The sequence below is a fragment of the Panthera onca genome, chromosome D3 (genome assembly GCF_046562875.1).
Source record: "Panthera onca isolate mPanOnc1 chromosome D3, mPanOnc1 haplotype 2, whole genome shotgun sequence".
Taxonomy (NCBI): Eukaryota; Metazoa; Chordata; class Mammalia; order Carnivora; family Felidae; genus Panthera; species Panthera onca.
The window spans coordinates 78,862,530-78,889,936 of record NC_138350.1 but is presented as its reverse complement, the minus strand read 5'-3'; the positions used below and the strand labels follow the sequence as shown (position 1 = coordinate 78,889,936).

The window sequence follows — 27,407 nt, the reverse complement described above, 5'->3', positions numbered from 1 at the left end:
AAACATTGGACCAACCATGACTTGAACAAGAAGCCGTTCCTAACTTTGCCTGTTGCTTTTATGAGGAACCATTGCATATATGGTACTTACAGAGGGCAGGTATGAACAGTAACTGTAATACTACCCTACTTTATTGCCAAGTGGTCAGAAGTATTACATTATAAGCTTTATCTGGGAGGTAACTTTTTCACAAGTGAATAAACAGACCTCTCTCCCTGGGACAAGTGTATAACCTGCAGAATCCTTGCCACCCCTCCTTGTGAAAGGATTATTTGTCCCTGCCCCATTGACAGAGCCGTTGAACTTGCTCTGGCCAACGGTCTGTGAGTGGAAATGATGTGGGCCACTTCTGGAGAAAATCTCTGAGAGCCAGCATGTTATTTTCCACATGCTCTTTCCCCTCTGTCACAAAAATGGCAGATCCACGCTAGAAACTGCTCCATCAACCTCCATCTAAGATTAAGCATGGCGTGGCACAAAGCCACAACCACCCTGTGATGGACATGTGGTGTAAGTGGAGAACAATCTTAGTTATAAACCACTGAGATTTCGGGGGTGTTTGTTATCACAGTATAACTTAACTTACCCTGACTGATCCCCTTGCCAATGGTCAAGCAGCCAATGGTGAAATGTGATAGGCAGCCCCGATGTCCTGATGAAATCCTCCAGTTTTTACTAGAGACAACAGTTATCCTTTGGTTTTCTAAAACTCACTTTCCTTACCTATTCTATTTCTGAAATTGCGTGAGACACCTACTTAATATCTTGAAACTTTTTGAGATCCTATACATATGGCAGATGCTAAGTACGATGGGACCAGTATCTGTAGATATTGCAAGTATTAAGTATTATAAATACGCTCCCCATCAGAGTGGGAGTGAAAACAAGGTGACTGAGAAATTAGTAATCTAGGAAGTAGAAGGAAGATGAAAAGGAGACAAGAAGTACGTCATGATGGATGAATTTGTTTGGTATTTTAATTCTCCTTGCTCTGAACTGACAGAGAGGACTTTGGCAAGAAAGGTGCTTTCATCAGTCTTTCTCATCTCTTTCACCAAAATGAGATAGGAAGATTTCAGCTCATGAAAAAAGACTTAAAAAATTAAAAAAAGACCACTCCTAGGATGGAATTTTTATTTTATTTATTTATTATTATTATATTTTTTAAAACCATTATGCCTTATTAATTAAAATATATTAAGTTCCCACATAGACTAAGCAATGCATTTCAAATCCATTCCATAATCCTTCTTCAAAATGCAGGATACAAGAATTAAAAAAGTATTCATGTGCTGATATCATGATGTGGGGGTAGTTACTCTCATAAATTTCAGGCCCCAGGTAATTCTAAAGAAATGTGGATGTACAATTGTCTGCCGTTTTGGGGAAGGGTTAGCTCTTCTCTTTCTGTTAACTATGAAGACTTCTTCATTTCAACCACATCAACTCATTTTTCTAACTATTGCTATTATGAAGATATATCAGTATTTTACTGGACAGCCACCTCTTTTTCCTTAAACACCAGCTGGTAAAACCTTTGATATACAATATTCAGGAAGTTTTTTAGTTTTAATAAATGGAGGAGAATGATGTTCTCAACACCTATTTCACACTAACTCACATCAATGTTATAACCGCAAACAGCATCTCCATTTTAGGTTTTCTTCATATATTGTATATTCTATTGTCCACCATCTTCCCTGAAAAACTAGATGCACATGAATCCCACACAATGAAGAAAGGCATCTCATGTCTTTGATGCAGCAACAATGAGCCACATGGCTTCAGCACCCACTGGGAATCAACGAATTTTCTGAAGTGATTTGACAGTAGAAATACATTAACATTTGCTAGGCATAAACCTCAAATAGGGTCAATGTAAAAAAAAAAAAAAGAAAGAAAGAAAGCACACATTGAAATTCATTATACCTATGCAAAAACCCATCCACTGAATCTTTTGAAGCAGAGTAGCATATACATTTTCTAAGTGTTTAATGTTGCATTATCCCTTATAATAAGTATTTTGATGTAATGTCTGAATAGAGTGACTGATGTCCTGCTTTCTACTTGATTTCTGTGACATTTATTGACATTTGATGTTCAAGTAAACACTTTTCTGAATATTTGTATCTTTCAAGTTACTTTATTTTATGCACACTCTGGTGCTTACTAAAGTTATGTATTTAAAATGAAGGTCTTTCCTCATTCATTATGTTTGTAGGGTTTGACTCTAGTTTGCATCTTGGGGTGTTGAGTAAGGATTGAATTCCAGTTAAAGGCTTGGCCACTTTCTTTACATTTTACAGTTTTGCTCCTGGACGATAACTGATATTGAGTAAGTTGTGAGTTCCAGATAGAGGCTTGCACTAGGATGGAATTTTTAAAGTTCAATTTTAGCATTGTATCTTTTTGTATGTTCATATGAAAATGGTGAGTTTGGCGATTAAAGGGTCTTCTCTCTCTTTTCTCTCCCTTTGCATTTCTCTTTCATTTTGTTAAAGGAAAACCCTTAGGGCCAAGCTATCTTGTTAGTACCCAAGTCCATATAAGAGGGTATGTTATAAAGGCTCTTGTAGCTCAGATAGTGAGAAGTTTTAGATGGACTACTGAATTCTATATCCTCATGGACTGGGTAACTGTTAGGCTCCAGCATGTTTATTCTAATATCTGTGGATCTTTGAGGAAATTAATGAAGAGTGGGAGATGATATGATAATAAAGAAGCTGGAAGAACTCATCCTTTCCAGGAATTCTATTTAGTGCTCCCTGCTATCAAAGTCACCTGAGTCAGTGTGTCTTGTGCCAGGAACATCTTGCCTCTACTGTCTGTGGAAAATAGAAATTTTCTCAACAACAACAACAAAATACCGTGTGTATATACCAGGAGTCCATAAACATTTGTTTATTTATTTTTATCTTTATTTAGTTAAAATTTTCTTTTTTCTTTCTTTCTTTTTGTTTTTTTTTTTTTTTTTTTTTTTTTTAGAAAGCACGAGCAGGGGAGGGGGGTAGAGGGAGAGAGAAAGAGAATCTCAAGCAGGCTGTATGTTCAGCATGGAGCCCAACATGGGGCTCAATCCCCCAACTCTGGGATCATGACCTGAGCTGAAATCAAGAGTTGAACACTCAACCTACTGAGCCACCCAAGCACCCCACCCCCCCAAACATTTATCGAGTGCCTACTGTGTGCCAGAATTTCTAAGTCTCATCCCCGAAATTAGCAGTTTGGAATAACTTCAGGATTGGCACAAGATTTCAAGTCATCTTGGACCCAACTCATAATTAGAGAACAATAGAAGAGATGGGAGTGAACCGGCTTAGCCTATAACACTTCAATTTAAAATGTGAATTGGAAAGTCAAGACCCACAGGTAAGCAACTAAATGGAAGAGGCTCTAAGTGGGCACGGGTCTGGTGGTCTCTGGACTTTTGGGCAGCCGAGTGGCCAGGATCAGAGGTGCAAATCCACTAGCTGAGATGCTCGTGAACTCACTGACTCGCTCTGAGAATTTTTACTGCCATGTAAAACACGCATTATCTTTTGAAGGGTAATTGCAATCCAGTAACTGCGAGGAGCCACACTTTAATGGACTTGGAAGTTCCAAATGAGGCAAATAATTTTTTGAAGAACACGGAGCATATGTATTTACAACCACAATCCGCATTCTGTTTCACTCTATAGTTCTGACATAATTGCAGGGAAAAATATCCTTCATTCCATCCTGGTGTCAGTATGAATTCAGTTCTTTAAATTGCCTATGATCTGAGGACAGCAAAATATCCTTTTCCTTCCATCAGCTTTTTCTTGCTCACAGATAGATGTTTGAACAGGTATGAGAGAAGTAAGTTCTGACAAGCAATAACTTGCAACTGCAGCCGTTTGGGGGAAAAAGGAATCAAGGTAAGTTCAATCCACGGCAAGTAGAAGCCTATTGGCTATTGTCAGAGAAGTAGGATCAAGGACCAAAGGCTAGCTCCCCACCCAGCCATAATTTACCACTTTATTACTTCCCCATAGCAGCCTGGAAGGCACAGGGAACCCTTGCCTTATGTAGAAACACTTCTCTGCTGAAACACTAATTGGCCAGAGTCAGGGAGGTTAGCTGGGCTGTTTCTGTGTTACTTACAAGGCACCAAAGACACGAAGGCGTTTTTATAGGCTGGAGCCGAACTCAGTTGGGCTTCACATACTGCTATTAAAAGATCATTTGTGGGGCTCCTGGGTGGCTCAGTCAGTTGAGCCACCGACTCTTGATTTTGGCTCAGATCGCGATCCCAGGGTCATGATATGGAGCCCTGTGTCAGGCTCCATGGAGCCTGTCTGGGATTGTCTCTCTTTCCTTCTCTGTTTCTCTCCTCCCACTCACATGCTATCTCTCTCTAAAATAATAAACAAACAAACAAAAAAACAAACAAATAAAATAAGCATTTGTGAAAGGTGCTAAGAAAAGAAAGATTAAAGAGATAATTAATGAAACCTATCAAAATAAAGCCTTGCCCTAATGCCCACTACCTCTGCCCCATTCTAAGTAAGGAACTTATTCTATAGCTTTTAGGGCAGGGTGGCAGGGTCATCCATTGATGGGATTTAAGTCCCAGTAGTGCAGTCTTTGATAGCATTTACCTTGCTGGGATTTGGGATCGGGTGAAATAGGTTAAAAACATGTGCAGTTCAGGAAATGGGCAGTTATTGATAAATGGCTTAGAATTTCATTAAGAACTGAAGGAAAATGGCAATGAATCACAAGAAGGAATGCTGCCACTTTCAGGTAAAGAGCTGGCAAGTTTTGATGATCTCACAAGACCAATGAGCTGTGCGTGCGTTCTCCATGTCGTAGTTATCTACTGCTGTGAGACAAGTGACCCCAAAACATAGCCGCTTAAAGAAGAAAACACAATCATGTATTTTCCTCTCACAATTTCTGAGGGTCAGGAACCCAAGAGTGACTCAGCTGGTGCTTCTGGCTCAGGATCTCTCATGAGGTTGCTGTCAAGAAGTCAACCAGAGCTGTATTCATCTGAAGGCTCAACTGGGGCCAATCGACCTGTTTTCAAGATGGTTTGTTCCTGTTGCTCTTCTTGGCTGGAAGGCTTTCTTGCCAAGTGGACTTCTCTGTGGGGCGGCTCAAGTGTTTTCACAACATGGCAGCTAGCTTCCCTGAGAGAGTGGCCTGTGAGTAAGGAGGAAGCCACAACACCTGTTACAAGCTTTCTCAGAATTCCTATGTGGTTGCTCCTGTCATATTCTCTTTGTTAGAACCAAAGTGCAACCCACACTCAGAGAGGGTGATTAGGACCCAACTTATGAACGTAAGAGTAGCAAAGAATTATGAATGCATTTTAAAACTGCTGCAGAGTAGTGTGAGTGGTACGGCTGGTTAAGGTCTGACTTCAGCTCAGGTCATGATCTCGTGGTTTGTGAGGTTGAGCCCTGCCTTGGGCTCTCAGCTGTCAGCACAGAGCCTGCTTCAGATCCTCTGTCTCTTTCTCTCTCTGCCCCTCCCCTGTTCATGCTTTCCTTCTCCCTCTCTTTCTCTCAAAAATAAATTTAAAAATATATTTTAAAATCAAGTTAAAAAAATGGGGCACCTGGGTAGCTCAGTTGGTTAAACATTGGGCTTAGGCTTGATTTCAGCTCAGGTCATGATCTCATGGTTCATGAGTTCAAGTCCTGCATCAGGTTCTGTGCTGACAGCACAGAGCCTGCTTGGGATTCTATCTCTCCTTCTGTCTCTACCCCTCCCCTACTTGTGCTCTCTCTCAAAAATGAAATAAAACTTAAAAAATAAATAAAATAAATAAACTTTAAAAAATCAGCAGTAATTGGGTTCCTGGCTGGCTCAGTCAGTAGGGCATGTGACTCTTGATCTTGAGGTTGTAAGTTAGAGCCCCACGTTGGCCGTGGAGATTACTTAAAAATAAAATCTTAAAAAAATACTGCCACAGTAATGAATCACTGGAAGAAATTGTCCCTTTAATGCAAAGAGCTTGCTATTTTTGATTATCTAATATAAACAATTGTTCATGCACTCTCCATAGTTCAAACTTCGATCTTTCTTACATGACAGCACTAAAGAAGAATATCCTCTTAGGTGACAGGTGACAAGGAAAGAGTGAATTTGTCTGGAATTTTTAAAGAAAATAGAATTTCCCAGTTGACTGACCTGGGGACGGGTGGGTCAAAGCCATTCAGGAGCCTCAGTAGACCTGCTGCATTAGAATCACACCAAGTCCATTCCACTGGTATCAGATTTGCCTAAATACTCCTAGCTGTTTTTGTGGCTTGACCTTACTATGTTTTCTTCTACCCTTGATCAATGATGGTGCCTATTCTATGTTGTGCTTGTTCTTTGTGGGACCAGAAATTTGAGGAGTGAGAAGTCTGACCACACATAGAGTATAATGTTCAGTTCTAAGCTAAAAAAAAAAAAAGGCAAGAGCATCTGATGGAACAGGGTGGAGGAGACCCCTAGCTGTTCTGTGTGCAGAACCCTTGAGGACCCCTAGGCATTTTGACCTAGAGAATGTGCTGCCCATATTCCCTTGGATCTTACCATGAAAGTACTTGCTGGCTGAGTTCCAGCTGCCAGCCTATCCATCTCTTTGTTTGAGGGCTCTTTCTGAAAGCTGGAGCCCGATCTCTCTCAAGAGCAGCCCTCAACTAATAATTGATGGGCGTCGGTGTGTAAATCCCCAGCTTCCTCAACCTTTAGGTGGGATAACCCTGAGGCCGGTATTCTACGCTGGCTTCCACGGTTTCCCAAGGACTGAGCTCAGGTTGTCCACAGTGGTCATTGGCTTGATAACACTCTTGTTGACTGCTTTCTTTTCCCTCTCGGTTCCCTCCTCCTCTACTGCTGCTTCCTAGACCCACCTCCCAGATACTACTTGCATTTGAATAAATCCTTATGAAAGAGTCTGCCTCCTAGAGAACCCAAATTAAGACAGTGAATGATGTGACCACAGTCTTCAAATGTATATGGATGACTGTCATGTAGGAGAGTGATTAGAGTTACTATTCAAACGGGAGACTTAGGAGGTGTCCGGTTGGCTCAGTCAGAAGAGCATATGACTCTTGATCTTGGAGTTGTGAGTTTGAGCCCCACATTGGGCATAGAGATTACTTTTAAATAAATAAATTAATAAGCAAACTTTCAAAAATAAAGGGGGAGACTTAGAACCACTGGATAGTAGTTATTAGGAGGTGGGATTTGGTTTACCACAGTTCCAAAACAATAAGATGCCCATGATGATTAATTTTATGTGTCAACTTGACTGAGCTAAGGGATGCCCAGATAATGGGTAGGACATTATTTCTGGGTGTGTCTCCAAAGACGTTTCCAGAAGACATTAGCATTTGAATCAGTAGACTGAGTAAAGAGGATGCCTTCACCAGTGTGTGGGTGAGCATCATCCAATCTGTTGAAAGCCCAGATAGAACCAAAAGGTTGAAGAAAGGGGAATTCACTCTCTACTTGGGCTGGGACATGCATCTTCTCCTGCCCTCGGACGTGGGTGCAGCTGGTCCTTGGGCCTTCGGTCTCAGACTGAAGGAGAGCCCCAGCTTTCCCCGCTCTTCAGCTTGCAGACAGCAGATCATGCCACTTCTCAGCCCTGAGAACTGCTGAGCCAGTTCCTATAATAAATTTCTTCGCACGTGTATTTCTATCTGTCCTAATGTCTCTGTTTCTCTGGAGATCCCTGACTAACACAATGCCTAAAAACGGGTAGGGGTGCTTTGGGAAGTAATACATTAAGTATTACAGGGGGTGTTTATGAAGAGGCTGGTTAACCACCAGGGATAACTAATTGATATGAAACCTAAACTAAGTGCTTTTGAAGGTCAGAGGGGGGTTTACCATGATGATAATGAAGCCAAAACTTGTGGATTCTCCTCTTCACAGACCCTTTCAAGGCCTAGCAATGGGCTTGCATGGCCACACATTTCCATAAATGTGCAGATCTTTGTATCACTATCGATATTGACTTTTTAAAATTTATTTTTTATTTTTTTAATGCTTATTTATTTTTGAGAGCGAGGGAGAGACAGAGTGCAAGCAGGGGGTGGGGCAGAGAGAGAGGGAGACACAGAATCTGAAGCAGGCTCCAGGCTCTGAGCTGTCAGCACAGAGCCCGACATGGGGCTCGAACCCACAAACCGAGAGATCATGACCTGAGCCAAAGTCAGATACTTAACTGACTGAGCCACCCAGGCATCCCTAAACCCAGCCAAAGTTTTAAATGTGGCAAAAGGAAGTATGTTATTAGAAACCCAAAAGGTAATCTGAAATAAAATGGTTGTAGTATTTCTCAGCTTTTTAGAGTTTCTATCTGTTGACATTATTTTTTCTCATTTAAAATAAAATTCACTTTTGTACCTAATTTTGCATTCATAATGTGCCCTCCTGTTTCTTTTACTTCAAAGGACCCACATATGATTGGGAACTGCCACTGTCTGAGAATACTTTTTGATTCTGAGATTCTGAGTCATGAATCTTTCTGCTTCCACAAGCTGAAGGGTAACTATGTTGTTGACTGTCTGATAAGGAATATTTTGTGGAGTAGAATAATGAGGTGTGTGGCCTTCTAGCTCTAAAGTGCAGAGAAAATTCCCAGACATACTTTTATTTATTTTGTATTTATTTTTCTTATATTTTTTAATGTTTATTTATTTTTGGGAGAGAGACAGAGGGCAAGCAGTGGGGGGGGGGCAGAGAGGGAGACACAGAATCCAAAGCAGGCTCCAGGGTCTAAGCTGCCATCACAGAGCCTGACAACGGGACTCGAACTCTCACGAACTGTGAGATCATGACCAGAGCCTAAGTCGGACACTTAACCGACTGAGCCACCCAGGTGCCCCTATTTTTCTTATTTTTAAGCAATACATACATACACCCAATGTGAGACTCGAACTCACAACCCCGAGATCAAGAGTCACATGCTCTACTGACTGAGCCAGCCAGGCGCCCCTCCCAGGCATGCTTTTAATAAAATCTTAAAATACAAAGTCAAGGCTGGCAAGACCCTCTGCTATCTCTCTATGACCTTGTCCCCTTAGAGGGACATCATTTTGGATGCCTAGCCACACTTTCTACAAAGATCACGTAAACTAAAGGGACTCTATAAGAGAGTTACTGATAACAAAGAAAGTGAGATGGTAAAACTTCTTTTGAATGATTTCTAATCTATATGATGCTGCCCCAGGGATGAAGAAAGTCAGTGCTTATATAAATATGTATGAAATATTAATCTGAATGATCAACCTGAGGAGAAAACTGAATAATAAGACAATGAAAATTGGCCAGTTACAAAAGTGGGTTAAACATTCCTTGACTGAACAGGGATAAGGTTATGTGGCTATAGCAGGAATTGGCAAACTATTGTGCATAGACCAAATTTGCTCCTGCCTCATTTGTAAATAAAATTTTATTGAAACAGCCATATTCACTTATTTCATATAGTATATGGCTGCTTTCACGCTGTAACTTCAGAGTTGGTATGACAGAGACCGTAAGGCCTGCAAAACGTAAAAAAAAAATTGGCTCATTGGCCCTTCGTAGAAGATGTCTACCAACCTCTGGTCTAGAGCTAATCTTTGAGCTAGACAAAATTAGCTTCTGTGGCAGTTTGTAACATAGATGTGTATAGGGAATGATTCTGAATCTGTAAAAAAATTCGCAGTAAGAGAGATCTTCGTTTTGTTATTAGAACTTTAAAATTGGAAAAAAAAAACTTTGACATTGAAAGTTGTGCAGCTTCTCTATTCAGGCCAGGCTCTTAGTCATGACTGCAGAAGAGGAGAAAGATCACATTTAAAAATAAAGCTTAAAATTTTTTTAATGTTTATTTATTTTTGAGACACACACACACACACACACACACACACACACACACACACACACAGTGTGAGCAGGGGAGGGGCAGATATGGAGGGAGACACAGAATCCAAAGCAGGCTCCAGGCTCCGAGCTGTCAGCACAGAACCGGATGCAGGGCCTGAACCTGTGAATCATGAAATCATGATCTGAGCTGCAGTTGGACGCTTAACCCACTGAGCCACCCAGGCGCCCCTTTGGTAAACACCTGAGCTCAGCTGCACCCATCTACCTTGCCTGCATCACCAACCAACACTGTCCCTACAACCCACTGTGTGTGTATGTCTGTGCATATGTACCTGGGTGCGGGTAAACACGCACACACACACACACACACACACACACACACACACACACGCACACACTGGGCTATGGCTGCACTCGTCTGATAGCTCTCTTTACTCCTTAAATTCATGCCTCCTATGTCCTTGCTTGTGCTGCTTTCATGCCTTTCTTGTGGCTTAAAAATCACTCATTTGCCCCCAAACTCTAGCTGTGAAGAGCACGAAACCAAATTCATTTTCTTGTCCTTGGAGCGTGCTTGGGAAATGTGCTCCTCTGCTTCAGTCTCCTGTTTCTGAACTTTCATTCCCCTGCCTCTGGGTGAGTGAGAAGAAATTCAAAGGGTCCAATCAGTGCTCTACTGCTGTGGCTCTTCTGAGCTACCTTTTTAATGCGTAGAGGAAAATCCTAAATTCACCGAAGTACTAGCATCTGCAAAACACAGGGAGGTTTTCTGGCGCTCTTTCAGGCAAGAACTAGTCTTTTTAACTTCGGCCACAACTTCCCTGCGAGCTCAGTCAGGGCAAAGCTAATGTTTCATTCTCTGAGTGGCCACCGATGCACCCAAGGGAGCGGCTGGCAGATGAAGGTATGTAGCCTACGTTTATTATGGGAAAGAATGAATGGACATGGTGGCGTGGATATGGAGGAATTCTTGGTAAGGAGGTGAACTGTTAGAATCGGATTGCTGTTTTTACTGGCCCATTAAACAACTTGGGCATGTCTGGCCATTCCTCTCAGACAACTTGTTTGCAGCGATTGCAACCCCATGGCCCAGGGCAGGGCTGCCATCTTGCACAACTCTGGTACACTCAGTGTGCAGGCTGACCTGCCATATGCAGCTGGCCTGAGGTAGTGGTAAGTGCATGGGCTTTGAGGTGCACATTGCCAGGTTTGATTTCCAACTTCAGCATTTACTAGCAGACTGACTCTGTGCAAGTTCCTTAAATTTCTCCAGGCTTTTATTTGTTCATCCTTAAAATGGGTGAATCATACATCATTGTGTTGTTATAAAGATGATATGAAGTAAAGTATGACACTTAAGAAAAGGGCAGATGCTCAGGGCGCCTGGGTGGCTCAGTCGGTTAAGCATCCGACTTCAGCTCAGGTCATGCATGGTCTTGTGGTTCGTGAGTTCGAGCCCCACATTGGGCTCTGTGCCGACAGCTCAGAGCCTCCTTGGGATTCTCTCTCTCTCTCTCTCTCTCAAGATAAATAAACTTTAAAAAAGAAAAAAAATGGCAAGTGCCTAATAAATAAGCTTTTTGGGATATGTGTTTGTGGTTAGTTGTGAATCTTCACTGGAGATTTACGCCGCTGTAAACGATCTTTGTATGCAACGGGTTTTGATGCTGTTCTACGTGAACGTTACTGGATTCGTTTCCTAGGACTGCTCTAACAAGTTATCACAAAGTGGGTGGCTTTAACAATAGAAATTCATCGTTTCTCTGTTCTGGAGAACAGAAATCCAAGATCAAGGTGCTGGCAGGGCCGTGCTCCCTCTGAAGGCTGTGGGGAAGGACCCTTCCTTGCCTCTTTCAGCTTCTCCTGGCTTCTCACAACTATTGGCTCTTCTCGGCTGGCAGCTAGATTGCTTCAACCTCTGCCTCTGTCATCACCTCCTTCCCTTCTTTCCATTATGTCTGTGTCCAAATTTCCCTCCTCTTATAAGGACATCAGTCATTGGATTAAGTCTCACCCAAATCCAGTGGGACCTCATTTTAACTTACTTATATCTGCAAAGACCCTATTTCCAAATAAGGTCACACACACACTTACCGGGGCTTGAGGCTCAAACATCTTTTGGGGGGACACAATTCAACCCACAATAGCGACCATGAACATAGTTTGGCAGGGAGGAGAAGATTCTCTTCAGGAACCCATAACCTTGGACAAGTCACTTAGCTATCTTTTGTCCTCAGTGTCCTCATCTGTACCACCCGTGAGATGAGGAGACTGGGTAATGTACTCGCTCACATCCCTCAGTCTTAATGTTTTATGGTTTTATGAAGGCTGTCAGATTCCAAATTCCGGTAAACCCGAATTCCTGAGGTTCTTCTATAATGGTGGTCTGAGATAGCTGAAGGGAGGACATCGGCCTCGCGAGTGGGTCCTGCGGTGGGTGGCCTTCGCGGGTGAGTCCATTGGCCAGCGGGGATCCCACGTATGGTGCTCCCCTCCTCTGTGCCCCAGGAGCAGCTCCTTGACAGCTACGTTCAATCTATGAGGGCCCTTTCCCACCAAAATTTGTTCTTTATTCCCTTTTTTTTTCATTCAAAACCACTGATAATAAATTTGATTTTGACTTTTGCAAAACCTGCCTCCATTTCAGTAGATTGCTTTAGGGTCAATCTGTGTTTCGATCACTACTGTTGGCAAGTTTTGAACATATTAAGAGCCAGGATAGGACGCACAGATTTTTTTGGAGGGGCGGAGCAGATAGGAAAGCCCACACAGTGGACTTCATATGTGTTTGTGTTCATTCCATGCAGAGAAAGATGTCCTTGTGATTCATTGGCTTGACCATGGCCCTTCACATTCACATCTCACTTGAACCTGAAATAAGGGGGATAAGGTCCTTTAGTCTAGCAAATACTCCATAAAGAAGACGATTTGTTTCACACATGTGAAGCAATTGAACATATTTATAGCTTGGAAGAACCTTTGGGATCTCCCTAGAGATTTACTGTTAAATAACTTCTAAATCCCAATGCTACTGGAGTCTTATAAGTCTTGCAGTTTTTATTATGAATGATATCATTACCTAGGAAATAACCGCCTGAACCACATTCTTTGTAAAAATTCTATAGAATATACCTCAGAAGTATATATTTTTCTGTAAACAAGCATTAAACAATATAAACTTGCTAAATTGATTATGCAAATTTTGTAAAAATAAACAAATACAAGCTGCATAAATATTTCTAATATCAATATATTACATACGCCAGGAACTATATTTTACCCTTCTATTAAGTTTTGCAAGTATGGATTGAAAATAATAATGATGATGAAAATTGTCAAAATAGCATTGCAGAACTTTAATTGAGAATAATATAGTGCTCTGGAACCTGATAATGAATATAATAAATCTCACACCACAATGCAATTAATTTCCCGATTTATTAGGAAAGTGTTTGCAAAGGTAAAATTCAGCCTGGTTCCTATTAATACAACACTGACCTTGAATTAGTGGCATCTGAATTAATGAGGTTTTGTTTTGAGGGAAACTTTTTTTTTTGTTTTTAAGACAATTTATTTTGATTACATTAAACTTGTGTGTGCGTGTGGTTGCATCCATGATGTCGTCAGTAACTCAAAGTGCCCACTCATGGGAGCCAAAGATGTCCCCCTCAGAGCCACACTGTCGGAAGCATCAGTTGTGAAGACATGCCCAATTCCTGTTATTTGTGATCCTTGCGGGTTACTTGAATCCTGATCCAGTGGTTTCTTCCGCAGTAGTCTGCCGTCACTGTGGCTGCGAGGCAGAGTGGTACCAAGTGAAGAGCTCAAGCCCTGGAGTTAGACAGACCTGAGAGCTTAAGTGACATTTCCACAGCTTACTAGCATATGACCTTGGCCCTCCTTGACTTCTCTGGCCCTCAGGGTCCTCATCTGTAACATGGATCCTATTGCATAAGATAGTTAACGGATGGAATGGGATAGAGCAGGGACCTCACTCTTCAGTGTTAGCCAGTGGGGTGAACGAGCTCCGGGGCTCACTCTCCTGCCCCTGGCAGCGACTAACACTCAGAATCGGCTTGTAGGAAATGTGGATGGAACAAAACTGAAATCTCCACTAGATACGCAGGGGGTTTGTGGAGGTGAAAAGGAAATGGGCCTTATTTGATCTTACTGTGGGATAGTTGGTCTGGATTAGAGGATCTCACAGCCCTTTGAGGTTTAATGCTAGATAAGAAATACATGTTTTACTTCTGTCCCAGGTCCTGGCACAGAGCTCCTAAAACCCTTGGAATTTCGTGAGGTATAGGGGTGGTAGGAGCATCTTTTGTTATTTATAATGAGCTCCTCTTAACTCCTCAACCTGAGTTTCTGCTAATGAGGTGACTTTTGGCAGAATCCCTAGACAGCTTCAGGATGGGGGTTGGTGGCCGGAAAGACCAGGCCATGATTAGAAGGTTGGAACTTTCAGCCCTACTCCCTGACTCTGAGGAGGGAAGAGGGGCTGGAGTTTGAATTCAGTCACCAACGGCCAAGGATTTACTCAATCATGCCACCATAATGAAACCTCCATCCATACCCCCAAATGAGGGAGTCTCGGGATCTTCCAAGTTGGTGAACCCCTCCATGTGCCAGGGGGATGGTGTGCCCCAACTCCAGGGAGACAGAGGCTCCTGTGCTCAGGGCTCCTCTGGACCTCACCCTCTGGACCTCTTCATCTGGCTGTTTATTTGTACCCTTTATAATAAACTGTAGTAGTAAGTATAGCATTTTCCTAGATTCTGGGAGTTGTTCCAGGTAACCATCAAAACCGAAAGGGGGGCATGGGAACCCTAGAATTTATAGCCAAGTCAGAAGGAAGTGCGAGCAGCCTGGGCATCCCATTTGCACTGGCATTTGAAGCGAGAGTGGTCTTATACTAACTACTCAGGGTAGTTAGCATCTGCTAGATACCCGGTCAGTGCTGGAGAATCAGGGACTCTGAGAGCCTCCGGTGACCATTTCTGATAAGTTTTGCAACCAAACCCACCCGTGTCTCTTGTTTTCAAACCATTACCCAAGAGGGGTGGCTGGGACAAAGTTTCTCAGGTGCTAGGCTGCTGCAAAGCAGGCACGTGTGTGTCTCTTCCCAGTTTCCAGTGTGTGTGTGCAATGACACCGATGGGGAGGGTCAGCTCTCTCCTCTGGACAGCTGTTACCAGATAGGCATCTTAGGGTGAGAAATCAGTGGCCTAAATGAGCAACCGGGAGCCAAGGGTCGACAAAATAAGGACGTGGGCTATAAGCCAAGGGCTTCCTTGAAGGGCAAAAGGGGAAGCTGTGTGTAAGACACCTCATAGGTACCCTGCTTAGTATGACAGCCTTGCAGATTATGTTCAAGGCACTGGCTGACCCAGACTGAAAATATCTCCCTTGTTCTCCAGGATTTTCTCCTTCGCTACAATTCTTTCGGAAAGTGGGTAGGGTAGAACAAATGTAAATAAACACATAAATAAATATATGTCATCTTCATTATCTTGTGGCATCACTAGGATGAATCTCATTTTCAGGAACTTCCATGCCCCTCGGGAATCATGTGTCTACCCCTGTGGTTCATGTTCTTAATTTTGAAAAGCTTTTCCACAAACCATTTTCTTCTAGTGCTGGGCCTATGAAGCGAAATTAATTTACTTGCCTCCTTTCTGTGGTGTCAGCTCAGCCCTGTTAAGTTGGATGCTAGAGGACATGTGTTATAACGCTCCATGAGAATGAAAAAATGTTTTCCAGCTTGTAAATTGCTTTTTGTTTATTTAATTTTGTCTTTCACGGACTATATATTCAGCATATGCCTCTGGGGTCTTTTATACATTAACAATTCAAAAACCACTGACCTATGATCATATTAAAACTCCCATTTTATCTCCAGTTTAACCATAATAGAATCCTCTTACAGGAGTTGGGCAGAAGCCTTGTGAATAGATAATCTTGCCTCTAAAATGCTAGGGCTTTATGAAGTAAGTAGGGATTATAAATTCAAATTGTGCGCCATTTTATTATTGTAGATTCTGTCATTATCCTGCAATTACAAAGCATTGCAGATTTTATTGGTTGATCCATTTAGCTATCTCCTGATCAGTTCAGTTGTTGTGTTTCGTTTTGTTTTGGTCGCTGTGACTGACCCTGCTAACAGGAGAAAATGAGTGCAGTTCACAGTGATTCCTTGCAGGTGACAGATGAGAACTGGGCATCTCAGTGATTCAAAATCAAGAGACCGTTTTCACAATAACCTGTGTGGGTTGTCATCACGTAAACATTTTGACCTTTTAAAAAGTAGCTTAAGCCTGGGACTTCTGAAGGCTGGGCTGAAATTTGTTTCTCCAGCTAAACTTGGTCCTTACTAATCATTGGGGCTAGTCCCTTTACCTGTTTCTGAGTGGAAAAGTGTTTGTTTAAAACCACAATTACACTGACTGTCTGCCAGGTTTTGATTATCCAGACAAGTCATAATGTCATCTTAATGACAGCTTGGTCTGAATTTTATTATTCAGTTTTATTGAGAGTTATGGGGGCAAAAGGGAGAGAAGTCTAAAGCTGCTGCTCTCCATGGCCATTCAGTCAACCTTTTGTGTGGCTGTTTATTTGATTTGATTTTTGCACCATTATTTGGATTACCATGTAGTTAAGCCAGCCGGGTCATTACAACTGCTAACAGAATCAACTACGTAATAGCGTATTTCCTTGACCGTGTTAGGACAAATGAGGTGACACTGTAAGATTGTGTAACTAGTTTATTAAATGCAACGATCTCAGTGGATACAAACAGGACATGGCGCCATTTCTTTTTCCTTTCATGGTTTTGCCAGATCTCTGCTCCGTGATCCATGATGGCCCAGTGGACACATCTCATTGCTTAGGAGTGGCTTTCAGTTATAAGAATAATCTCACTTAAGTAGCTATGACTCATTTTCAAGGGTTAAAGTGTCTCTTCTCGTCGAAATCAAAACTTCAGTCTCCCATTCAGTCCAGAGCTTCTTCCTCCCGGACTCTCAGCCTCACCCTCTGGGCTCAGAGACCCAGCAGGGAAGGATGGGTCTTCTTCCTCGTTTCTTTGCCCTCCTAGTGTCTTTTTTTTTTTTTTTTTTTTTTAATGTTTATTTATTTTTGAGAGAGACAGAGACAGAGACAGAATGTGAGTGGGTTAGGGGCAGAGAGAGAGAGGGAGACACAGAATCTGAAGCAGGCTCCAGGCTCCGAGCTGTCGGCACAGAGCCCGACGTGGGGCTCGAACTCACGAGCTGTGAGATCATGAACTGAGCCGAAGTCGGACGCTCAACCAACTGAGCCACCCAGGCGCTCCATCTCCCAGTGTTTTCTTGAGGACAACCCAGCCTCTCTGGTGGGGGTTGAGGCGGGGGTGGCTTTCAGTACCGTCCCATCTCTGGCCTGGAGTGGAAGGAAGCTTTCCCTCTTTCATTTGGTAACTTTCTCTAATTACTCTTTCTTATTTCTAGTCTTTCTTAAATAGGCGGCAGATGGACTTATGACAACAAGAAAGGTCCCATCAAGCATCTGTTTACAGACACTTACATCACAGCACATGTGGATTCCAGGGTAGAAACCTCACCTCACATGGTTAGAGAGATCTTTAAACAGCAACATTGTTCCTAGAAGCTCTTCAGTTTACTAGGAAAGAGGTGACTGTAGAAAGCGGGTGTTGAGAAGAATAGCCCGTATGGATCTCTGGATGCTGTTATTTTGCCTTCTAGGGCCCAGAGGATCTGGGTGTTTTCTTTGCTGATCTCCCTTGTGCATATGATCAGGTGACATTGGTGTCTGCACTGATAGGGGTGGCTTCTACTTCTCACGGACAGAATCAGGGCCACCTGTCTACTGTTGGTACCACCTCTTGGGTAGTGGGTGGTCCAAATAATGTGGAGAAGAGTCCTGAGTTTGTGCTGTCTCTGCTTTAATTTGTGTACATTTTCCTTTAACTACTCTGCTGGGAACATTAAATCAATGTGGATGATTTTTGAAGAATGTAATCTAGAAAATTCAATTATTTAGCGCCTGGAAGGGTTTCAAAGATTAAAATGCTGTGCAAAAATGTGTAAGCATTTATTATTAAAATTAAACAAATGTTTTCTCCATGCAATTAAATTGCATTGTCAAAATGGTGTGTTTGACTCCTCCAAACACATTTTGTGTTATTTTTATTTGGACTTTTTCTAATGCTCCCAGGCAGAATTAGAAACTTCTCTCCTCTGTTGCTCCCATAGCTTTGTCTTTATACCCCTATTTTAGCTGAGTTCAATTCAATTTGATTTTATTTAGTTTCAAATAACACTTATTAAGTGTAAACTAGGTACTAGTTACTGTTCTGGGCTCCAAGGAACAAAACGTTAAGTTGTACCTTTCATCAAACTACAAGAGTGTGTGTGTGTGTGTGTGTGTGTGTTTTAACTTTAATGCAGTTAGTTCCCGGGTAACAACAAAATTCAAAGGAGGCAGAGGGAAGGGAGCGAATGCCTATCAGCCTTCCAGGTGCTGACAGCTTCAAAGATGAATGATTTTGATTGCATTGAATTAACTATGAAAGCTTTCAGCAAAACTGAGTCCTTTCCCTTTTGGAAGGATTCATCTTTTTTTAAGTTTATTTTTGAGAGAGACAGAGAGAGAGAACACAAGTAAGGGAGGGGCAGAGGCAGAGGGGGACAGAGGATCTGAAGCAGGCTCCATGCTGACAGCAGAGAGCCCGATGCAGGGCTCCCACCCACGAACTGTGAGACCATGACCTGAGCCAAAGTCGGACACTTACCCAACTGAGCCATCCAGGCGCCCCTGGAAGGATTCAAATCACCGTGGATGGGGAGAGAAAGGACTTCTCCCGCCTACCCCCATGGAAGAAGCACAACAGAGAAGGATGGTGGCAAAACTTTCCTTTCGTTAGTTTTGCCCTTGAAATTGGTGAATACAGTTCTGCAAATTGGAAATATTTCCTAGGTTTCCAGGTTGTTCAAGTTCCCAGCAACTGGGCCAGGCATGATGGCAACTTTCTTCCTAAAGTCAAGCAGTTTTCTTCATTTTCTCATATAACTCCGACTTGTTTACAGAGGGATGATCCTGAATATTCAGCTGATATTCAGAAAAAAATATTGGTAAGGAACAGCATTCATGGTTATAAAGTCATCGCAAAGATAAGAATTGCAACATCAGGATTTTGGCCTCGACCTTTGAGTATGAGCAGAGATTTTTTAAGAGGGAAGGACATCAACTAAACTAAACTAAGCCCCCCAAAATTGTGTATTAAAATTACAATACAAAAAGACAGGATAATAATCACAAACCATTTGCCTGTGTTAAAAAGCGCAGGATAAGGTCACCCACATTGTAGATACTTATTATTGAAAGTTCAGATTCTGAAAAGGATGAGAAAAACATTTTCTTGTTTTCTTCTCATCTATAAACCTGTGTCACAGCCTATTCAAAACTCCTGAGAAGCAAAAACACTTTTGAAACGACTTTTGTGAGGCTGCAAGTTTGATAGAATATGAGGCTAACTGAGTGTAAAAGACCAATAAAATAAATAAATGGTGAAATATAGGGGCAAAAGAAAATGAAGGGAAGGATCACAAAATGAATGGGGTAATTGCCTTTTTTACGTGCCCTGGAACAAATATGGAGGATGTGAATCTTCCTTCTTTGAGAACTTGAAAGAATCTATTAGTAAACTATCTGGTCCTGGAGCCTTATTAGGAAGTAGTTCTTTGACAGTCCTTGTTATTGCTTTACTAGTACATTATGGTATTTCTAGTTTCAATTTTGGAAATTTCCATTTTTTCAGAAAATTGCCAGATTTTGAAATTTATTAGCATAGACTTGAATACGGTATGAGAATTGCATATGCAAGTCTATGCTTATCTATTTAAAGTCCCCTCCATATTTGTTGTCGCATACTTCCCCTGTTCTAAATTTGTGTTGTTGTTTTTATTTTTTTCTTCATTTAACTTTTCAGATATGGACTACTTTGCTTATTTTTTCTCACACATAAAGTTCTCGAATTTGTTGACCGATCTCTAATTTTATTAATTTGGGTTTTTTACCTCTATTATTTTCTTCCTTTTCTTTATTTTAGCTATCTTGTGATCTTCTTCTAGCTTCCACATTCAAATGACTAGATTTTCTTTTTTCAACCTTTCTCGAATAACAGTTAAAGCTTTTAAAACGTCAAACTTGTTTCGGGGCACGATTTTGGCTAAATACCTTAAGTTTTAATATGTGTGGTTCTAATTTCTGTTTTTTCTAAATACTTTGTATTTTTATGGTACCATAATAGAATGTGTATTAGATGTCAGATGGTGGAGTGGTTTTTGTTTAAACTTCTATTACTTTTTTATTTGTACTGATAACAGAGAATGTGACCTATAATATTTTTGCTATCTGGAATTTATTGACATTATCTTTTTTTCTTCCTACATATTTAACTATTTGTGTGTGTGTATATATACATATATATATATATATATATATATATATATATATATATATGTATATACACATACATGTACATGTCCACATGTGTGTGTGTATTCCATGGATACATGTAAACTAGTATTCTTAAACAAATACAATTGTTAATTCAACCTTTCTATATACATTAGTCAAATACATAATTCTTTCCTAATTCTAGATTTCTTTCTTAACTCTACAGTATCTTCCTCATTGGTATATACATACATTTAGGTCTCTACCAGCCTTAGAGACTTTTTTCAATGCTGCTAGTCTTCGAGGTAGTTCTGGCTCTCACCTGCACTGCACTGATAAGTGTTTAGAAGAGTCAGGTACTGTATCCAAAATCTATAAAGAACTTATCCAACTCAATACCCAAAAAACAAAATAAGTGAAGAAATGGGCAAAAGACATGAACAGACACTTTTCCAAAGAAGACATCCAGACGGCTAACAGGCACATGAAAAGATGCTCAACATCACTCATAATCAGGGAAATACAAATCAAAACCACAGTGAGATACCACCTCACACCCATCAGAATGGCTAAAATTAACAACTCAGGCAACGACAGATGTTGGCGACGATGCGGAGAAAGGGGAACGCTTTTGTACTATTGGTGGGAATGCAAACTAGTGTAGCCACTCTGAAGAACAGTATGGAGGTTCCTCAAAAAGCTAGAAATAGAACTACCCTATGATCCAGCAATTGCACTACTAGGTATTTATCCAAAGCATACAAAGTGCTGATTTGAAGGGGCACATGCACCCCAATATTTATAGCAGCACTATCACCAATAGCCAAATAACGGATTGAGCCTAAATATACATTGACTGATGAGTGGATAAAGAAGATGTGGTACACACACACACACACACACACACACACACACAATGGAATATTACTCGACAATCAAAAAGAATGAAATCTTGCTATTTGCAGCAAAATGGATAGAAGTAGAATGTATCATGCTAAGCAAAGTAAGTCAGAGAAAGACAAATATCATATGATTTCATTCTTATGTGGAATTTAAGATACAAAATAGATGAACATAGGGAAAAGACTATAAAAACAGAGAGGGAGGCAAAATAAGAGACTCTGAAATCCAGAGAACAAACTGAGGGTTGCTGGAGGGGAGGTGAGTGGGGGATGGGCTAGATGGGTGATGGGCATTAAGGAGGGCACTTGTTGGGTTGAGCACAGGGTGTTATATGTAAGTGATGAATCACTAAATTCTACTCCTGAAACCATTATTAAGCTGTATATTGATTAACTTGGATTTAAGTAAAATAAAAATAAAATAAAACTATGTCAATAAAAAAATAAATTGAGAAGAGGTTAAATAAAGTACAGATCAGAATAACCAGATAAAATTTGAATTAAAAAAAGGAATCAAGGGGCGCCTGAGTGGCTCAGTCGGTTGGGTGTCCGACTTCAGCTCAGGTCATGATCTCACAGTCCGTGAGTTCGAGCCCCGCGTCGAGCTCTGTGCTGACAGCTCAGAGCCTGGAGCCTGCTTTGGATTCTGTGTCTCCCTCTCTCTCTGCCCCTCCCCTGCTCATGCTCTATCTCTCTCTGTCTCAAAAATAAGTAAACATTAAAAAAATTTTTTAAAAATAAAAAAACTAAAAAAGGAGTCAGGTACTCTTACCAACTCCAGTACCTCACTACTCACTCCTTTTCTTTCTTTTTTTTCTTACAATTTTTTTAAATGTTTTATTTTATTTTTGAGAGACAGAGTGAGACAGCATAAGTGGGGGAGGAGCAGAGAGAGAGGGAGACACAGAATCCAAAGCAGGTTCCAGGCTCCGAGCTGTCAGCACAGAGCCCGACGCGGGGCTCAAACCCACAAACTGTGAAATCCTGACCTGAGCCGAAGTCGGACGCGTAACCGACTGAGCCACCCAGGCGTCCCACCCCTCTTTTCTTTCTTAAAATGCAAACTGTTAAACCTTCCTGGAGGACACACCCTGAGGAAGGTGTAGAGGTGTGAGCAGATGAGATCTCTGATGTTGAAGAGCTTGTGCTGGATTTGAATTTCGAAACTCTCATCAAGATTCTCTGACTTGGCTCGGTAGAAGTCAGCGTCATCCCGAGGCTGGTTGGGAAGAGTGGAGAACAAAGGCAGAGTAATGGCTTCTCAGACCAGAGCTTCTATTACATCTTCCCTTCTTTTGCCTTTACCAGCAAAGAAAGAGTGGGAGGGCGGAACCTGGCACTTTGAGCATCTCTGGTGTTGAGCATGCCAGAGTGGAGAGCAAGATCAGTCTCCATGAAGCTGGAAGGTGGATACCACAGAAAGCTTTTTCTAGTGACCCAGAGAAGGAGAAAAAGAAGCTTGGCCGATTATTTGTAGCTGTCAGGTCCTCTATCCAAGGTGGGGGGTGCTGTGTCCTCTCCGCCTACTTATGGAGACACTGCTACCCTTTTTTATGGACTCTCAATCCCCTGCCTTGGCAGACAATTCTTATCTGTGTTACAGATAAAATTTTTCTGGGCACTACCTCACCCTTTCTCAGCCCCAGCTGACACCTTACAACCACGTGAAAGATCCAGAGCCAGAACCACCTCGCTCAGCCACTCCTGGATTCCTGATCCCCAGGAAGGGTGAGAGATAATACTTGATTTTGGGGGAAGCTTCTGAGTTTGGGGGTAATGTGTTACACAGCAATAGGTAACCGTTAGAGTGCACAAGAGCTTTACAAAGATGTGCAATGAGGGTTAAAAGAAAGAAAGAGGGGTCATGTCCCCATGGGAGGATAGTAAAAGCCTCCAAAGGAGGGGCATGGCATTTGGAACTGGTCTTGTAGAGAACTGAGCATGTATGTGCATATGGAGGAGAGAGAAGAAACATTTCAGGAGAAAGGACAAGGAGATAGAAAAGTGAAGGTCATGTTCAGGGCAAGAGACAATCTCCACGATCTGCAATCTATGTGCAAATAAGGACTAGTGGGCGATGAGGCAGGTAAGGTGGGCTGACACAGTGAAACACCTGTGTGGATCCTTTTTCTTGCCTAAACCACTAAGGGCGGTCATTTGCCCCTCGCACCTCTTCTCTTTCTTTATGGAATTCCTTGGTGATCTCATTCACACCTAAGTTTTAACCAGTTTCTACCTGGTTTGCCTTAAAATCTAGCCCAGACCTAACCTGAATGATTCAGTCTCTCACCTCCAAATGCTTGCTGATCTTTTCCACCTGGATATGCCAGCAGTATCCCAAATAGTTTTGGCTCCTAAATTCATCTTCCCCTCCAGCCATCCTCCGTAACTGACCACCTTAAACCTCAAGAATGGCACTGCTACTGGTTGTTTTCCCAGAGACCACTAAGTGGGGAAAGTTGTGGGAATCCAAAGGAGAAGTCTCTTGTGGAGCATTTCCAAGGATGCAATTTAATGCCATTGAATGGAAGTCTGTGGGACAATGCAGAGGAAGCAAGGTCTGTATTGCTACCCTTAGAGTTATCCATCCCCTTGCCCCAACACGTGTGCTACACTTGCCTGTTACCGTCTGTGGATGACTATTTGAGATCCCGTCATAAGCAGCCATTTTCCATTGATTCTAACCGTGAATGCAGCTGCGTGCATCGAATTCTGCACTTGGTGAGATGAGGTTCTTGGGAAGGACAGTCCCTTGGGCTGAAGACCTTGTCATGCCATTGGTATTTTTCTGCAGTTCGTCATTGGATCTCATCACCTCTGCCTCCCCTTCCCTCTCCAGAGGTTCTCAGCCTCGCTGCAGGTTAGAATCTCTGGGTAGCTTTCAGGAACTCCCTCACCTAGTCCACACTGAAGACCGATTAAGTCAGAATATCTGGGGCTGGGGCCTAGACATCTTATTGTTTGGAAGTTTATCCTGTGCCTCTGATGTGTAGTCTGGTGGTACTGGTGGATGAGAAACAGCATTGCCTGGGGATCTGATGCTGACCTAGCCTTTAATTCCTGGGAAAATCATTCACACTTTCTGAGAATCAATTTGCAATTCTATAGAAGGTGATAATATTTGCCTAGCAGGATTATTGAAGGGGCAAACGAAATAGTGGTGTGAAAAGCCATGGTAACTGTAAAGAACTAGGTACTATTATTACGATTGTCACACTCCTGCTGCTCCCAGTCTGATTCCAGCCCTGATCACCTTCACAGGCACTAGGACTCTCTAGCTGTGTCTGTTGCCTCCAGGATCTCTGCCTCCAATTCCTCCTGCACACCAGGGTCACATCAGCTTTTCTAAATTCCGCTCGTGCTCAAAGACTATCCTACTTTCCATTTCCCATCAAACCGATACATCCTCACGTTGAAACCCAAATTACTTTTGTAACCTTATCTTCTATTTCCTAAAAGGGTTCATCTGCATCCAGATGTCTAGCCAGCCAACAAATGTCTTGGGTTTCTGCCATATGACAGTACTGAGCTACAGCTCTGGGGTAATGCAAAGATGAACCAGAGGTAAGTGAACCAAGAAGGTGACCATCCAGAAGCTCATATAAATGCTTCGTTTTAGTTAAATATAATTTCGGAAGAGCAGAGAATGCCTGAAATTCAATAAAAACAAAAACCAAACCACCTAATTCAAAAATGGGCGAAGGACTTGAACAGACACTTCTCCAACAAAGAAGACATACAAATGGCTAATAAGCACATGAAAAGATGTTCAACATCACTAATCATTAGAGAAATACAAATCAAAATTACAGTGAGATACTGCTTCACAACCACTGGACTGGCCACTGTAAAAAAGAGACACAGAAATATGTGTTGGCAAGGATGTGGAAAAATTGGACCCCTTGTGCGCTATCGGTGGGAATGTAAAATGGTGCAACTACTGTGAAAAACACTATGGGTATTTCTCAAAAAATTAAAAAATAGGATTTCCAGATGATATAGCATTGCACTTCTAGGTATATATCAAAAGAATTGAAAGCAGGCACTTGACAGATACTTGAACACCCACATTTATAACAGCATTATTCACAATAGGAAAAAAGTGAAAACAACCCAAATGTCTATTTGATGAGTGGACAAATTAATGGTGGTATATCCATACAATGGAATATTACTGAGCCTCAAAAAGGGAGGAAACTGATACACGCTACAACGTGGATGAACCTTGAAGACATCAGACTCAGTGAAATAAGACTCAAAAGGACAAATGTTGTGTGATTCCACTTATATGAGGTACTGGAGAAATCATTTTCATAGAGACAGAAAGTAGATGGCCGTTGTCAGGGGCTGGGAGGAGGGGGGATGGGGAATTATTATTGTTTAATGGATACAGAGTTTCAGTTTGGGATGACGAAAAGTTCAGGAAATGGATAGTGGGGATGGTTGCACAACAGTGTGAATGTACTTAATGCCAATGTAACCATACATTTAAAAATGGCTACCATGGTAAATTTTATGTTATGTACATTTTATCACAATAAGAAAAAAATGCTGTTTCTCTCTGTTAGGCCTTTGAAACTCTGTGTGGCAGTCCATCTGACATAGTTTCTCATATAAAGACTGCTCTCCCAGCGGAAAATCAAAGCATACCTGAGGAAGAGGCATATTGGGACGATTTTGGTTATAGGTAGCAGAAAACAATGCAAAGTGTCTCCTACAATAGGAGGATTATTACCTCGTGGGATGATAAATATGGAGGGAGAACACTGCTAGGATTGCTTAGCGTGCAGACAAAGTGATGTCATCAGCCTTGTCCTTTACCCTCCTCTCACCTTTAGAATGTCCTCCAGGAAGCTCCCCTTGTTACAAGACAGTTGCCCCATCCTGACATCATATGCAGAACAGGTAACATCCAGCAGCAAAAGAAAAAAGGGAACTACTTCTCCCTCCCAGAGTGCAGAACTCTTTCCTAGAAGCCTTCCAGCCAACTTCCTCTTGTGACTCATTACCCAGGACTGTGTCACGTACTCATCCCTAAACCAATTCCTGGCAAAAGAAAGGGCACTACCATGAGTGACCACGTGACTAGGCAGGATTGCCGAAGTCATGTGGGGTAGGGTGGATGCTGGTTATGCTACATGGAAAGAGAGCAAAGCAGAGTAACAGGTCACAGGCCACCACTGAATCTTGCGAGAAGTATGATCCTGGGCAACTTACATAAATATGTCTGAATCTCACTTTCCACAACTGAGGGTAACAATACCTACCCCAGCTGGGTGGATGGGAGGAGTTAGTTAGGTGATGTTTGCAAAGTACCTAACAGAGTGATTATACACATTATTGTATTAAACATACTTCATTACTCACACAGTAAGTGCTTCATAAATGGTAGCCATCATTACTGTTCTTCTTCTCCCAAACAGGTAAATGAGCATTTGCTTGGCTATCATTTGTATTTATTCAGTTTTTAAAGAAGTAATTTTTTAAGTTTATTTATTTATTTTGAGAGAGAGAGAGAGAGTAGGGAGAGTAGGAGCAGGGGAGGTGTAGAGAGGGAGGGGAGAGAGAGAATTCCAAGCAGGTTCTGCGCTGTCAGCACTGAGCCCGATGCGGGGCTCAAACTTACGAACTGAGAGATCATGATCTGAGTGGAAATCAAGAGTCGGATGCTTATCCGACTGAGCCATCGGGCGCCCCTGCTTGGTTATCTTTTCTAGCTTACCCAGTGTCGGTAAGTACTCAGGAAATAAATGGCACCTGGATATCCCACCATGGGTGTGGACCCAATTCTACGTGAACAGGAGTCCTAAGGTACATTAGTTTGCTAGGGCTGCGGTAAGAAAGTGCCACAAACTAGGTGGATTAAACAACAGAAATTTGTCATCTCAGTTCTGGAGGCTAGAAGGCTGAGATCAAGGTCTTGACAGGGTTGGTTCCTTCGAAGAGCTGTGAAGAAGGGATCTGTTCCAGGCCTCTCTCCTTGGCTTATAGACGGCCATCTCCTGCCTGTTTTCACATCATCTTTCTTCTTACGTGTCTGTGTCCAAATTTCCCCTTCTTACACGGACACTGGTCATACTGGATTAGGGCCCACTTTAATGCTTTCTTTTAACTTACGACCTCTACGAAGACCCGTCTCCAAATATAGTCATGTTCTGGGGGTACTGGAGCTTAAGCCTTCATACAAACTTTTTTTAAATGTTGATT

General features: G+C 41.9%; 1 protein-coding gene across 10 annotated transcripts in view; it reads left to right on the top strand.

The window, feature by feature from the left end:
* LOC144613796 (uncharacterized) overlaps positions 1-27,407 on the top strand; it is a 97,063-nt gene that overhangs the window by 63,604 nt on the left and 6,052 nt on the right. For 8 of the 10 annotated variants that reach the window (XM_078435181.2, XM_078435178.2, XM_078435180.2 and 5 more), the window contains one exon: positions 22,804-22,928. The exons of 1 other annotated variant lie outside the window; for it this stretch is intronic. In XM_078435181.2, the coding sequence (XP_078291307.2) occupies positions 22,804-22,928 (125 nt within the window). Of the gene's footprint in view, positions 1-22,803; positions 22,929-23,576; positions 23,655-27,407 lie in introns of those variants that run through there. One more of the 10 variants, XR_013551210.2, reaches the window with a different exon arrangement.